General features: G+C 36.1%; 1 protein-coding gene across 7 annotated transcripts in view; it reads right to left on the bottom strand.

Moving 5' to 3' along the window:
• GREB1L (GREB1 like retinoic acid receptor coactivator) overlaps positions 1–16,342 on the bottom strand; it is a 257,957-nt gene that overhangs the window by 101,202 nt on the left and 140,413 nt on the right. For 6 of the 7 annotated variants that reach the window (XM_072735060.1, XM_072735063.1, XM_072735065.1 and 3 more), the window contains exons 6-8: positions 14,003–14,179; positions 8,963–9,139; positions 5,876–5,998 (exon numbers count right to left, since the gene is read on the bottom strand). In XM_072735060.1, coding sequence (XP_072591161.1) covers positions 5,876–5,998; positions 8,963–9,139; positions 14,003–14,179 — 477 coding nt within the window. The remainder of the gene's footprint in view (positions 1–5,875; positions 5,999–8,962; positions 9,140–14,002; positions 14,180–16,342) is intronic. The other variant, XM_072735064.1, reaches the window with a different exon arrangement.

Below are 16,342 nucleotides of genomic sequence, written 5' to 3'. Positions count from 1 at the left end.
GAGACACAGGCAGAGGGAGAAGCAGGCTCCATGCACCGGGAGCCCGATGTGGGATTCGATCCTGGGTCTCCAGGATCGTGCCCTGGGCCAAAGGCAGGCGCCAAACCGCTGCGCCACCCAGGGATCCCAAGAGCCTACATTCTTAATGTCTGATTGGGAGCAGGCAAATCTGCCAGCAAAGCATTCCCACCACATTTGGAAAAAGTAGACTGTGTTTTGGTAAAGCATTAACTCGAATATTCACAAAGAACTGAGTTTAGAAAAACCTGCCAGAGGAACTTTTGATTATACTGACCTCAAGGAAGTTTAGCAGCTAAAGAAAGACAAATCTAAAGAGGAAAGGGACAAACATGGCTATATTTTAGGGACGGTTAAATGATACATTCTAATAGAAACTGCTTTCTAAATGGCTGTCACCAGGGACAAAGAAGTTTCACTGGGAGAAGAAGAAGGGGAATGGAGACAAAATAAGAAAACTATGTGAGCAAGGCAAGCATCATGAAGTATTCTGATGGCAGCATGAGATTTTTATTAGGATTGGTTCTGTCTCCTCCCTTCCTGGAGACCAAAGTCAGCTGTGAGGCTCCACATTGCAACTCTCTCACTATAGCAACCACCCCATAGTAGAGTCACCACAGTGGGAAATACAAAAACTCAAAAGAACCAAGATATTATTATTACAGCATAGCATCCCTGGCCTGTACCACTTACTCTCAAAGTAGTAAGCACTGAATCCCAGTACATGTGTATACTCTGAGTCTTTTTTCCCTATTAAAACCAAAAATACAAAAGGAATATGTGAAATATTTATGTATTGTTTAAATAATAATTACAAGGCAAATACCTATGCAACGAACCACCATCCAAGTCAAGGGAAAAAAACAAAATGAAGTACTCCCGGCAGCCAGTACCCTCTTCTGTGTTGTCCCACTCCTTTACTCTCCTTTCCCTCCCAAAGTAACCACTGGGCTGTGTATGTATTCCTAAAATAATTTAATTTTCCTGGTTTTGAACATAATAAACATGAAATAATAATGGGTGTGGGTGAATTCTTTTGTAAATGGCTTTTTTGCTCAATGTGACGTTTGTAAGATTCCTCTATTGTGCTGCATATAGGTATAGTTTGCTTGTTCTCATTGCCGAAAATTTCATTATATAAATGTATCACTATCCATTCTGTTATTGATGAACATGGAGTTGTGTCTATTTTGGGCCAATTTTTAAGAACACTGCTATGAATAGTTTTATATATATCTCTTGGTGCATGTGTTGAGTTTCTTTATGGAGTAGAATAGCTGAAACATAGGATATGCATATTTTCTACTTGGCTACGTGTTGCAAATTACTTGCAAGATGGTGGCATCAATGAAGATTCCTACTATCAACAGTATTCTTGTTGGTTGAAATCTTTGCCAACATTTACTACCGTCATACTTCAACTTATTGCCAATTTGGTGTGTGTATAACAATATCACATTGTATTTTTAAAGTAATCTCTCTAATTACCAAAGCGGTTAATTATCCTTTCATGTAATTTTTGGCTCCTTGTATTTTGTGTTTTATGAAGTCTTTGCTAATTTTTTTCTGTTAATATGACTTTTTCTTATTGATTCATAGGCATTCTTAATATATTCTTCATACTCATCCTTTGTCACTTTTACGTGTTACACAAATTCTACAGTTTATGGCTTGATTTTTCACTCTTTTCATGGTGCTTTTAATAATCAGAAGGTGTAATTTTAGTACTGTGAAATAGTCTTTTCCGTTACGTGCAGCACTTTTTTGTCTCTACTTTTAAGATATCTAAGATATTCTACAATATCTTCTAAAAGTTTGATAGTTTTGCCTTTACATTTAGATCCTCCAACTACCTGGAATTGATTTTGTGTAGTGTTAAATAGGGGTCCCATTTTATTTTTTCCACATAGGATATCCAATTTCTCAGCACCATTTGTTGAAAGAAAAGGTCCCACTTATCTGCAAGTCACCTCTGTAAGTACAAAATACCTAGAAGTTGGGCAGCCTGGGTGGCTCAGTGGTTTAGCGCCACCTTCAGCCCAGGGCCTGATCCTGGAGACGAAGGATCGAGTCCCAAATCAGGCTCCCTGTGGTGGAGCCTGCTTCTCCCTTTACCTGTGTCTCTGCTTCTCTCTGTGTCTCTCATGAATAAATAAATAAAATCTTTTAAAAAATACCTATAAGTCATGTGAATCTGCTTTTTGGACTCCCTACTCTGTTCTGCAGCTCTGTGTCTACTCCTGTGTCAGTTTCACTCTGTCTTTAATTAGTAAAGGCTCATGAGCTTGATACATTATAGGCAAGTCCTTTCATTTGATTTTAGTTAATCCATGATTTAGCATGTGTCAGTAGTTTGTTCTTTATTATTGCTGAATGGTATTCCATTACATGGATACACCATATTTTTGCCTAACTACTCATGAGTTGATAGGCATTTGGTTGTTTCCAAATTTCAACTATGACTAATAATGCTGCTATGAACATTTGCATGTAATTTTTTGTGAAGACGTGTCTTCACCTTTCTTAGGTACATGCTCAGGTGGAATTGCTGGGCTATGTAGTAGTTTATATTTAACTTTTGAGAATCTGCCAAATTGTATTCTAAAGTAGCTGCCACATTTTATATTAAATATGTGTTTCACATAAATTTTCCACCATCCACAGACTCTTATTGTCATCTGTCTTTTTGAGTATAGTCTTTCTAGTGGGTGTGAAGTGCTATCTCATTGTGGTTTTGATTTGCATCTTCCTATTGACTAACGATGTTGAATGTCTGTTCATGTGCTTGTTAGTTATTTGTATGTGTCTTTGAAGAAGCGTGTATTCCAAATCCTTTGACCATGTTTTGATTGTATCGTCATCTTATTACTGGGCTGTAAGAATTCTTTGTAAATTCTGGATACCAACTCTTTATTAAATATGTGTTTCACATATTTCCCCTGATTCTGTTACTTGTCTTTTCATTTTCTTAATGTTGCCTTTTTAACTGTAAAAATACTGAATAAGGTCCTCCTATTCATTTTTCCAGAAATGAATCCTTATATTTAGAGTTAATTGATTTTTGACAAATGCAAGTCACTGACAAAAAGACAGTCAGTTCAAAGATGGTGCAGGAACAATTGGATATCCACATGTGAAAAAGATCACCTCACGCCATATACAGAAATTAACTCAAAATGGCTCACAGGTTTTAATGTAAGAGATAAAACAATAAAACTTTCAGAAGAAAACAGGAAAGAGAAACTCAAGATCTTTGGTTGGGCAAAGATTTTTTTCGATTCTTGAATTCTTGTCCTGATTAAACACAATACATGTATGTCCATGTGTATTTGTATGTGGTATATGTGCATGGTGTAGGTAGGGAACTATGTAGCTACCTTTAGTCAAAATGATAACCTATTCTACTGGGATTGCTGACTAAAATTTGAATTATCAATAACATAAGAATGTTGAAAACAACATGCAAAGAAAAAGTGGCGATCCAGCCAGAACAGAAAATTCAGAGCTTGGCAGGTAGAAATCAAGACAAAGCTCTGTGTAAATAGTAAATGAATCCCTTTTTCAAATACTATGCAATGCTTACTTACATTTCAGGCTAAAAAATGTTGATTACCAGTGAGTCACTGACTACAGATTAAGAAGACAGTCTCCTACAGAAGGATGAATCTCTATCACCTAGGGAGATGCTGCATGCTTTAATGTTTGCAATGATTTTGTAATACTAAGATGAAATTCTTAAAGCCTATTATTTTCAACATGTGTAGGAAGAAACTGTTGAAGACTCACAATTCATCAAGAGGAACATTTCAGATACAAAGCCTCACTTTAAAAGTATTTTCTTCTATTAAATTCTATGGATTGCACCTAAAATTGTTAATAGCTAATTTTATAGACAAATGGCCACTTTCACCTCTACAAGAACACACAAGAATATGGGCATAAATCTTGGCCACCTGTGTTCACTGTGATTCAGTCAGTGCTTTGTGTCTCTTCATGAGTTGATGGAATCTTTGCTAAAGCCTCAATCTTGTTTCAGGGCAATATTTGTTTTCAAAATATATTTTCCAATATAATTAAAACTGCATTATTGCTTATTAACATTTTAATATATTTTCAGGTACAGCTGGTTATTTATATATCTACCTATCCCTTTTAGGAAAAGTAACATTTTAAAAAAGATTTTATTTATTTACTTGACAGAGAGCACAAGCAGGGGCTGCTGCAGAGGGAGAGGGAGAAAAGTCTCCCCACTGAGCAGGGAACCCAATGTGGGGCTCAATCCCAGGACTCTAGAAACATGACCTGAGCTGAAGGCAGATGCTCAATTGACTGAGCCACTAGGAACCCAGGAAAAGTAACATATTTTATTGTGCTTTTGCTCCTTTACGAGTCGTTTTTGAATCACTGGAGCCATTGGTCAAGTATTGGAATTCTGCCTTCCAGCGTCTGACAAGGGTTTTAGAACAGTAAATGCTTCATACACTTTTATTGTAATAAAGTAAACATTCATTTTTAATACCGTAGTTGTAAAATCGCATTTCCCTAGCCCCAAGGTCTAATAGAAGAAAATATACAACAAAATCAGCCAAAATACTAAAATAATATTTTAGGAGAGACATATAGTTTTATCATTATTGTAATGAAGGCTAATTAATGTTTCAGTGCCAAGAGCCAAGTGCCAACTTTTTCTTTCTTGAATACCTAGTAACACAATGTTCTCTCATTTATTCTAAAGAGATATGCTCTCTCTTCTTAGATCTGAGCCTCTATCTAAATCTCTCGGACAATTAAAAAATCAGACTTTTTAAATCCTGGGTGAAGTGGACTTAGCTGAGTACAGACACATAACAAGAAGAGGCCCAGAAAAAGTTAGCCTTTTAATCATAGCTATTGTTCTAAGACTTATTGCTAATAACTACTCATTTCTTGGAAGTAGAAACAGTGTACTAGCTCATCAGAATTTCACATAAATCTGAAAGAGGAATGCTAAATAGTGAAATAAATGAAGACAGCCTTGTTTTCAACTTGTGGTTAAGGGGACACTGGCAAAGCACATATACTGTGAAGTCTGCATATCAGATGAGCAAAATGGGTACTTTACCAAAAAATGAATTGAAAAAATTCACAAATTCTTTTAAAATTCTTTCCTTCTTGCCTTAGATATAACCTAGACTGGTTCTAAATAATTTTCTTAAATACTATCTGCAGTGATCTTTTCAGTTACAACCCTCTAGTCCTTCAGCCACCTGGAAACACCAAGTCCCACCTGGAGCCTTATCCTGTCCTCAGGGCCTGGGCCAGTGCAGTCCTCTATACTGGAGGAATTTTTAGAAGTCTTAGAGTAGCAGCTTATCTGCTCAGTATCAGAGGGGCCATTCTGCTGATCCTGCTCTGATACTGTAGCCTAGTTTCAGGCACTAAAATTTTATCTGGTTATTGGTAACCAAATCTCTATCTTGAACCACTAGAAACTTGAGCCTGTATTCTTCCGTCATGATCCTCAGTCCTATCTTGGGATCTTGCTTAGTATCTAGCTGGTGTAATACTCTCTGTAATGTTCTGTGGACTTCATATAGAGCCTTACCCTAGAACTCCAGCCTTCACGAGTTATGTCTCCAATATACACCACCTGATAGCCGTGACACAGACTTTGCTCATGTCTGGATTTCTACCATTGCCCATTGTCAGAGTCTTCTAGAGACAGGTCCTATGCTTGGGCTAATTTCTTACTCTAATAGTAATTCTGGTAATACCTCTATTTTAAAAGATTTCTATTCAAACCAGTCAATAGTAAGTTTTAGATGTATCACTACATATACATCTGCTGCTTGAAATTCTGAAAGAAATTATTCCATACCTGTCTGAATGAATCCTGATTTATATCCATTAGTTGTGCCATTTTCTGGTGTCACAGTGGATGATCCTGAAGAGTTTGGTTTCATAGAGTGGCAAGTAGCAGAGGATTGTCGGCTTCTACATTCTAGGAAGGAGTAAGAATCATATTTTGGGAGGGGCCCAATATTCTGTTAAAACAGGTGATGGGAACACAGTTCATAAAATCTGTAAAATAAACTGCTGTTCCGTAAGTGGTAACCACATTCCTTCTCAGAGGTTCCCCCTCCTGGAATTCTGAGTCCAACAGAATGTTCAAGATGATGAATTCACTTCATCTTCCTAAGGCCAGATGTCACATTTAGAAGAAAAAAAAGATCAGACTTTTGTTCTTCACAGATTAGTTACCAGGGGAAAATTGCTCATAACCAATATAACCATGGTAGTTTTATGGAGAAGATTGAGGCTAAAATACCTGTAATTTATAAAAAACCAATAAGCTTTCAGGACACCTGGGTGGCTCAGCGGTTGAACATCTGCTTTCGGCTCAGGGCCTGATCCCAGGGTCCAGGACTGAGTCCCGCATTGGGCTCCCTGCGAGGAGCCTGCTTCTCCCTCTGCCTATGTCTCTGCCTCTCTCTCTCTCTGCATCTCTCATGAATAAATAAATAAAATCTTAAAAAACAAACAAACAAAATAAACCAAAAAACATCAATAAGCTTTCAAATGCTAGTTAACCTCCTATCAGAATCGAGGTAAGCTGTCTTTAACACTCTCACCTCAACTTTATGTCCAAAAACTGAAGCAAAGGAAAATATATAGGTAGAAGAGAAATTTTTAAAATGCTCAAATTCTCGGGATCCCTGGGTGGCGCAGCGGTTTGGCGCCTGCCTTTGGCCCAGGACGCGATCCTGGAGAACCGGGATCGAATCCCACATCAGGCTTCCGGTGCATGGAGCCTTCTTCTCCCTCCGCCTGTGTCTCTGCCTCTCTCTCTCTCTCTGTGACTATCATAAATAAATAAAAATTTAAAAATTTTTAAAAAATGCTCAAATTCTTAGTTTTTATTAAAGGAAATACACACACACATATATTATATATATATATATATATATATATATATATATATATATATATATTCAAGGTGATTTCTGATCATGCAACACAAAGCTTCATTTTAGGTAAGCCAATAATAATGGAGCTTTACTGTAATACTTTAATAATATTTTGAATTGAGTCAGGTAGAGAGCAATTACTATGACACCCTGTGGGGTTGTACCTTCCAAATGAATTACATGTTATACTATATTAGTCTTTAAAGGCAGCAGGTGAAAAAGAAATATAAATGGTTGCAAATGACCAGGTTAATTATAGAGGATTCTTTAGAGAGTTTCCAAGTTTATCAAATATATGCAAGGGCTGGAAGCAGTTTTCTATAACCTTCATTGCTAGAACCTTCCTTGAAGAGATACTGTACTTTAGCCTAAAGGATATCTCTACATTTATGTGTATTACATGCATGATATTGCATATTGATTATATGCAATTGATATTATATGTCTACCTATCTATATATAGATAGATAATATACACATACCCATTTCTAATTCTAGAATAGCAACTGCTATAAATGTGAGGCTTCAGATGCCTGACTGGCTCAAATGGTAGAGCATGTAACTCTTTTTTTTTTTTTAAGATTATTTATTTATTTGACAGAGAGATCGAGCCAGCGAACACAAGCAGGGTGGGCAAGATGGCAGAGGGAGAGGGAGTAGACTCCCTGCTGAGTAGGGAGTTGGACACGGGGCTCTATGCCAGGACTCTAGGATCATGACTTGAGCCGAAAGTAGAAGCTTAACTGACTGAGCCACCCAGGTACCCCTAGCATGTAACTCTTATTCTCAGCATTGTGTGTTCAAGTCCAACATTGAGTGTAGAGATTACTTAAAAATAATACCTTTTAGGGGCACCAGGGTGGCTCAGCTGGTTAAGCATTCAACTCTTGATTTCAGCTCATGTTTTGATCTCAGGGTTGAGGGACTGAGCCCCAAGTTGGTTCTGTACTCAGTGGGAAGTCTGTTTCTCTCCCTCTGCCTTTCCCTCTGCTCCTCTCACTGCTTGCACACACACACTCTCTCTCAAATAACTAAATCTTTAAAAAAAATCTTTGTAAAAAAATAAATAAAATCTTAAAAAATTTTTTTTTAAAATGTAAGGCTTCAAAAGCCACTCAGGATTATTGTACCTGGCTTGGAACATGCAGAATTTCCTAAAGAATTATATATCATTTAAAATGCAACCAAGAATAATTACAGTGGAAGAATTAAAGGAAAATCTATACTTATAATTTGGATTTATTATACTATTTCTTACAGTCAGGCCAAAATCTTGCATAGATAACAAATGGAAGCATTTAAGACAATTATATTGTCTTAAAAATTAAGGAAAGTCTCAGAATCTAAGTAACTGCTCAAAAAAATAAGGATTAGATTATTCCATTGGATTAGAACAATGAATAAAACTTGTGGCAAGTCCTATTGACCACACGAAGAGGTCGATGAGGTTTCAATTGGATTCAGCTCTATAAATAAGTTAGTTAAGTTCTTCGTAACTTAAAAAAACCAAAACTCCACCAACTTAAGAGTGCACTTCCCCAGGTATGGTGAAGAAAGCATTATTTGTTCTACAGTGTGTATAGTTCTAATGAAAACAGAAAATTATATATGTTTGGGAATTACCAAAGAACCTAAATAAAGTTGAAAAAGGATGTAACCAGGAAAATGACACTTTGAGGTCCTCTCTAAGTGACAGAAGTGGTGGAAAGAGTCTGTCTGCACCTTACCCTCCCAAGAGACAAATACAAAGAGACATGTACTTTTCCTAAACCCGACAGTCTCTATTGAAAATAGAAAGAAATAAAAAAAAGAAAAATAAAGAAAGAAGCTAGTCAAATAACCTGTCAGAGAGTTTTACATCTTTGGATAGTCTTCTGAACTTGGGATATTTATCTATATCATATCTGAATTGTGAACTCTGTATAGGTCATTTATTACTACTGTAACATTCTCATTCCCTTCCTTCCTTTTCCTTTCTCTCCAGAAGTTGACGCTACCTTTCCAGCAGATAAGAGGTCCTTTTGACAATACACCCTGGGAGCTTCTGACTAGGTAGTACTTTAAGTGCTTCTGCTTCTTTGGCTGGGTGGTGAGTTTCAAGTTAATATGGTTGGAAAATTCTGTGAAATATCGAAATCCTCTTTCTCCACAGCCAATACAGTTTCCAGAAAACCCTAAAAGAAGGAAAAACAAAGTTACTAGTGGACTAGTAAATTGATAAAATACTTTCACATACAAAAGGTATAGAAATATTCTGACTTTTTGACCCAATAACTTCCTAATTTCAAGGAAAAAATAATTTTAAAAAGCAAAGTTATTTATGAAGACTGATGGTAATTTAAATCCTGCTGTAAGAGGATAATGGTTAAGGAAACAGAGTGGATGTGGAAAGTGTCATGTGATAGAATTCATATAGTTGACATGAAAATATGTAAAAGTTTGGTCCTAGACATATCCATTTTTCCTTTCTCCCACACTCCCTTCTTAGAGAATCTGTTGATCCTCATTCTCTGCCCTACCCATCACATGGACTTGCCATCATGGCCACAGCTGATTAGACTGTGCTATTATCTGATCCAGTGTGGGACAGTCAGTCTCCTAGAATTTTAAAATAAATACAAAAATAACCAGTCAGATGGCACTGGACCCTGGATTTGTAAGATCTTATAAAACTGGAAGCCAAGCTGCCTGTCAGCTAAGATGTGGGAGAGAATAAATTGAGAACCATGAAGAGGAAGCTGAAGCTCGTCTGCAGATAGGAAAGGGTATACAGTGATAGGCAAACCCAAGGCACTGCCAACTTTCCAGTTTCTATGACATCTAGCTGTACTTTCTCACATGAGTTTTCTGAGAGTCCCATTTCCTCTTTATTCACCTCCCTGTACTCAAACTAGCATATTATTCCTTTAGATCTAACATCTAAACAATTCTCACTCAGATCAATCAAACAAAATAAAACTTTCAGTGACCTACTTATAGTAGGGGACACAGAAAGAAGAAATGGAGAAGGTGAAGAGGATGAGAGGCCATCCTTTGCTAAATTGGAAATGAGCCCCCTAATACACAGAGGAAAGTTGCACAGAAAGAGTATGAATTCCTCTGTTTGTGACTGCTGAGGACACAACATATATACTGCTATGTAGTGAATGAGGACAAAAAAAAGCTGTAAATGAGAAAGGGCATTCCCAACTCATACATACAATATCTCTCTATATACGTAACTAACTTAAAATAAATCTACTGATGAAGTGATACATTCTCTTTAAACTCCAAAACAATCTGTTACATAATTAACAAAGATAGAAAAGGAGAAAAGAGAAAGGCCACCAGGATTAAAGACAGAATATTTCACAATGTACCAATCTCAGAATGCTGACAATCAAGTCCGAGCATTTAGAAATGGCAGTCCAATTTATTATTATTTACTCAGCAATTATTTATTGAGCATCTACCTATATACCAGGCATTGTGTGAAACTGGAAAAATAGAGACAGTGGTAATTTCTGATCAGTTACATAATACTAGTAAGTCCATGTAATTAATCTATTACTGTTATTTTATAGAATTATAAACATTAATATAATTTGATAAATTATTTAAAATATGTTCAGAGATGGTTTGCATTTGAGAGCATTTGGCTTTCTGTCCAATACCTTAGAGCTACAGGCCAAAAAAAATTATCAATGTCGACTGCGTAGTTCACCAAGTTCCCAAGCCATTTAACCATCCATCTCTCCATGCGTTCGTGGATCTATCCAACAAATCCATCCATCCATCCAACAAATACTTGTACTCTACCATGCACTAGGCAGTGTTTCAAGTACTAGGTTTTCAGCATGACAAAAGCAGACAAAACCACTGCTTCCATGTAACTTACATTGTGGTGTGATCATCATGCCTTGGTAGAAAAATGGCTAGTTTGTGAGGCAGATGTAGTACCCAAACACAGTAAAATGATAAAAGAACACTTTAGCAAAAATAATTAAAGACATTGTCTTTAATTACTAATCCATAAAAGATTAGTGTGAGAATTAGAATTAACTAATTACTGAGGTGAGGTTTTATCTTTTTTCTTTTGCCTATTCTCTGAGGTGAAAAGGAAGAGAGGGTAAGGAGGAAGCAACACAACAGAACTGGATAATCTTCAAAGAACAGAAATGGTACACTGATGATAAGCATTAATAATATTAAAGAGATAGAATTCTACAGCTCCTTTTTCAAACTCTGTATGGTTTCAGTAATAACCTTTGTTCAAGGGAGATTTTTTGTCTGCTCAAAGTTCTTGTTGTCATCATCACAAAAAATAATTCTTCGTACAACTAAACTAGCTTTCTAGCTTTTCTGTCAATCAATTATTCCAATTGTATGGTAGATTTGGGACACATGAATGCACTGCCAACTGGATCAATATATTTTTTAATCAATCCCCCCACAGGGCGGTATGCAGATTGAATCTGCATAATTTACATAAAAGGTTAGGCAAATTGATATTGGAGTCCACCAGGATTCTAGTATATTTGAAGCTTACATTTTTTCCCCACTATATCTTAATGAATACTAAAATAATCTATCATCAGTAAGAATGTTGGATGGATGTTAACTATTAAACAACAGAGTATTGAACATATAGAATCTCAACAACATACTTATCCAAGAGAAAACTTCAACCATTTTGTTGTACTATGCTTTCAATTTAGAAAGTGGTTAGTAGGGGATCCCTGGGTGGCTCAGTGGTTTAGTGGGGGCGTGATCCTGGAGACCCAGGATCAAGTCCCACATCGGGATCCCTGCATGGAGCCTGCTTCTCCCTCCACCTGTGTCTCTGCCTCTCTCTCTGCGTCTCTCATGAATAAATAAATACAATCTTTAAAAAAAAGAGAAAGTGGTTAGTAAAAAATTATGCCCAGTCACAAGGCTAGAGAAAGTAAGCAAAATTCCATTTCTGTAATGAAATGGAATTTTGTCATATTTATTAACACGACAGAGTGGTAGAATAACTACCATGTAAAGAACAAGTATTCTGTTCCAGGCACTATGCTGGATGGGTGTCTTATAAACATCATTTGATCTTTAAAACCTTGCAAGGTAGGCATCACTGGCCTCTTTATACAGATGAGGAATCTGAGACCTCAAGAGGATATGTAGCTTGCCATATTATGAAAGTACTAAGTGCTAAATCTGGCATTTTAATCCCCAATTCCAACTCCCAATGCCCATGGTCTTTGATCTCCTATTCCTGGTAACATATAATTATGAAATCTATTATTCTGATAATGTTTGTTGTGTCCTTTCTGTGATATGTTCTAGGAGGATTCCTCTAGTCATGAAGAATCATTGAAAAAGAAGACATCATGAGAGATTTTTCTGTTTGTGATCAGAGCCACATGTCAACTATTCCATTTGATGACACTATAATGCTTTAATTTTTTTTATGTTTGTGTTTTGTTTGTTTTTAGTAATCTCTACACCCAACATGGGGCTCAAACACATGATCCTGAGGTCAAGAGTCACATGCTTTTCCAAATGAGCCAGCAAAGTGCCCTGATGCTATAATGCTTTTAAAATGTTAAAAAGAAGTTTCCCAAAATTGTTATATCACAAGACGACTAGGTTACTAGCTTTGTGTCTTATCATTTTTGTGTCCCTACATCACAGCCTAGCATGGTTTTTGGCACATACTACATTTTGAACAAATAGTGTTGAATGACTGAGTGGACAAATGAGGATTTGGAAACTTCTTTGATAATGTAGTCCAATGTATAAACATTACCATTAAGCTTCTGTGTTAAACCATCTGCTCAAAATCACTAAAAGTAAAGAAAATTAACATCTTTTTTATGAAACCCTAATGGAAATTATCACTTCTTTTCCTATGAACGAAGAGAAGACTTTGGATTGTAACTTAAGGAACCTTTATAAAGCATGGGCAGGGGTACTTTCTGACCCTAAATACTGATATATGTATTTCTAAACTTTCTGATAATACTGTATGTATAACTAGGAAAAATGCATCAAACTAAATAAGCACAGCTCACAACCAAAACAATTCTTGAATTCTTTGCCTTCTTTTCTCTTTTTCATTTTTGTTATTTATTTGCACCAAAAACATCTATTTGATTGCACCTACAGAAAGAGAAATTCTGAGAAACAAAAACTCCAGAGAAACACAGAAACAAAGAAAGCAACAAACCTTATGTGACATCTTATCTTCTTTTTTTTTTTAAAAGATTTTATTTATTTATTCATGACAGAGAGAGAGAGAGAGAGAGAGAGAGAGAGAGGCAGAGACACAGGCAGAGGGAGAAGCAGGCTCCATGCAGGGAGCTCCACATGGGACTCGATCCCGGGTCTCCAGGATCACACCCCAAGCCGAAGGTGGCAATAAACCGCTGAGCCACCGGGGCTGCCCCATCTTATCTTCTTAATTATCTTCTCAATTATTAAAACTAATTTAAAAATAAATCTTATTTTTATTTCCCATGATGTAAGGAAGCTAGGTTATAAATAAGGACAAACTCAAAGTAATACAGAAAGTAAAACAATTCTGAGATACAGTTAAACATTTTACATCATATGTATATTCCTAGTTATTTTGTTTGAACTCACGCTAAATATAAAATAAGAATCATATCAATCAAGTGTAGTTAGGAATAATGGGTGATATGGAGAAACTACCAACAACTTACAAAGTAATATAGTTGAATAATTGAGAGTTGACTTGACATCAGGTCCAAATCAATGACTCTATAAGAAGTGAATCCTGCTTTGCTTTACAAAGTATTAATATTTGATAAATCTCATGCCATCCTTTAAGCCTGGTTTTAAAAAGTGTCTTTGAGGTGGGTGTTTTGAGAATGAATAGAAAATAAAAGATAATTTTAAAGAAGTTACTAAAAGAAAAAAATGTTTCACACTTGAGTTAAACTACAGAATTCTCAAATAATTCTATTTTAAAGAAAATTCTATGGTAATTTAAAATAAACTTATAGCTTAACTCCTTCATCTTAGAGGGAGTTTTATAGATGTAGAATACTCACCTAAAAGTGCATTTTTCCCATGATCATCTGGTAGAAATCGCTTGTCTACAGCACACACTAGAATGTGTTCAGGAAGATTGGGAGACTTGGCCCCCACCAGGAGGAATCCTGCTGGGATGTCAATTTGTTCCATACACAGAGATACCAAACGCAAATCCTTTCCCGCTTGACAAAAACCTAAAAACCAGTAAAAAAAGAACACAGTGAAATGTTTAGAAAAGTTCTCTTTTATCATGCATTTGGAGGGTGGATTCACCTGTCGGAATCAGCATTAAGGACTAAATTTAAAGTCCATACATTTTAATCAGACACAAAATAAGGTATTTTGAAAAGATACAAAAAGGAGGTATTTCTGACAGATTCAGCCAACACTGATGACTTCATATTTTCTGATCCACAGGTATGCTAATGATAAAATATACACAGCAAACTTTGGAAACTGTACATGATTTTTATTGCATATAATACAATATTTTTATATTTTCAGTGCAAGTTCACTTCTATAAATGGTGACTGTCATAGAAGAGGGAGGCTTTCCATTTTACGTAGGGAGAGACTGAACCTCAGAATTTGGTGGCTCATAAATGAATGGCTAGAACTAGAACTCAGAACTGTGAAGTCATCTTCATGAGCTACCACTGAAAAATATACCTTTCTCTAAGAGCTCACATTATAGTTTATTGAAAGAATGTATAAGGAGCCAATAATCACAAAACAATATTACAGAGCTATATTCTGCTGCAAAGCACCTATTTCACATCTTCTGGGAGATAATCAGACCTCCCCGAAACCTAATCACATGATTCTCCCTGGAAAACTGTGATATTCTAGACTGACTGGAGTTGGCACCTGATCCAAGCTGGCCACTGTAACAGCCCTCCTTTCTGGCTATAGTTGATCAGTCAGGGGCACCTGACATTAACTAGGCCAATCAGAGCTTTTTCTCTAGGAATTCTGAACATGGAGCCAGGAATTGGCTTAGTTTGGTCTGTGGCAGCTTGGTTCCTTGCCTTGTGAGAGAAATCTGTCAGCACTGTCAGCAGACAGGAGGTTCAGGGGGAATGTTCTAGCAGTATGTGGGCCCCTGAAACTCAGTGTATGTGTCTTTCCCATGGTTTGATCATGAAACACTTTGCTTAGGAATTCTTCAAATAATGTCTTCATTCTACCTAAAGCTAATCTCAGTTGGGTTGGGTTGGGTTTCACTTGCAGCTAAAAGAGGGTGAATAAAAGTATGATAAATACTATTTCAGAGAGTTGTGGAAGATAAAGGATGGACATCTAACTCTCCGCACACAAACCTGAGAGGACCATCATCATCACCCAATACAAAGTAGAGAATAACTATGCTAAATCTTCACGTATCAGTTCATAGTAGGATGTTAACCAAATTGCCAACAAACAAATTGGATGTGATCAGCTAGTATATGAGAAATAATAAGAAAACAATATCCAAACATTGTGTGAAACTGTAGTGCAAATAAATCTACTATATGGTTTGGCTCATCAAACCTCAAAAGTAGACATAATGGTACTAGAAGAAGTCAACAGAAGAAAGACTAAAATAATAAAACATTGTGGTTCAATCACTTCAAGCCCACAGGTCCCCTTTTAATATGAAAAACTTTCAAGTTTAACTTTTAGTTTTGTGAATTGAGAAAAACAATAGCAGGATGTTACTGTGATTTTTTAAAACAATTTTGAATGAATCTATATTTATTATTTACAATATAATCTATAGGTATTTGAAAAACAGTCATTTGTACATGTGAGTCATATTATTTACTTAGTTTACAAACATTTTTTGAAAACTATGGATACATAAAACCCCTAAAAAATTCTGCTGTCCTCACCCAATTTAAGGGACAGGACTCACAGACTTGAAAGTGGGGAAATGATGATGATGATGACGACATTGGTGGCAGAAAAATATATGGAGCACTTAACATATGCCAGGTACAGTGCTAACCACTGTATAGATTTATCTTATTTAGTCCTCTCAACAACTACCAATTTCTTTCCAAAGATGGAGAAATTGAGGCTCAGAAAGGCTAGGGAACTTGTCTAAGGTTATGTAATGAGTTCAGTAATGTTCAGGGATATAAGACATGGGAAATTTACTATATAAAAATAGACCAAAAGGTATACTACTCAATTTGGCAAAAGAAAAGCTAAAAACAATCATAATCCAGATCTAAAACCATGAGAGGTGAACAAAGACATTTAACCAAATTCGAAAATACTAAATCTTAAGAGGCATTCTTTTTATTTTATTTTTCAAAGATTTTATTTATTTATTTGAGAGAGATTGCACACAAGCAGGTGGAATAGCAGGCAGAG

Source organism: Vulpes vulpes, chromosome 13 (genome assembly GCF_048418805.1).
Source record: "Vulpes vulpes isolate BD-2025 chromosome 13, VulVul3, whole genome shotgun sequence".
Lineage (NCBI taxonomy): Eukaryota > Metazoa > Chordata > Mammalia > Carnivora > Canidae > Vulpes > Vulpes vulpes.
Note: the sequence above shows the minus strand (reverse complement) of the source record. Positions and strands in the feature narration are given on the sequence as shown.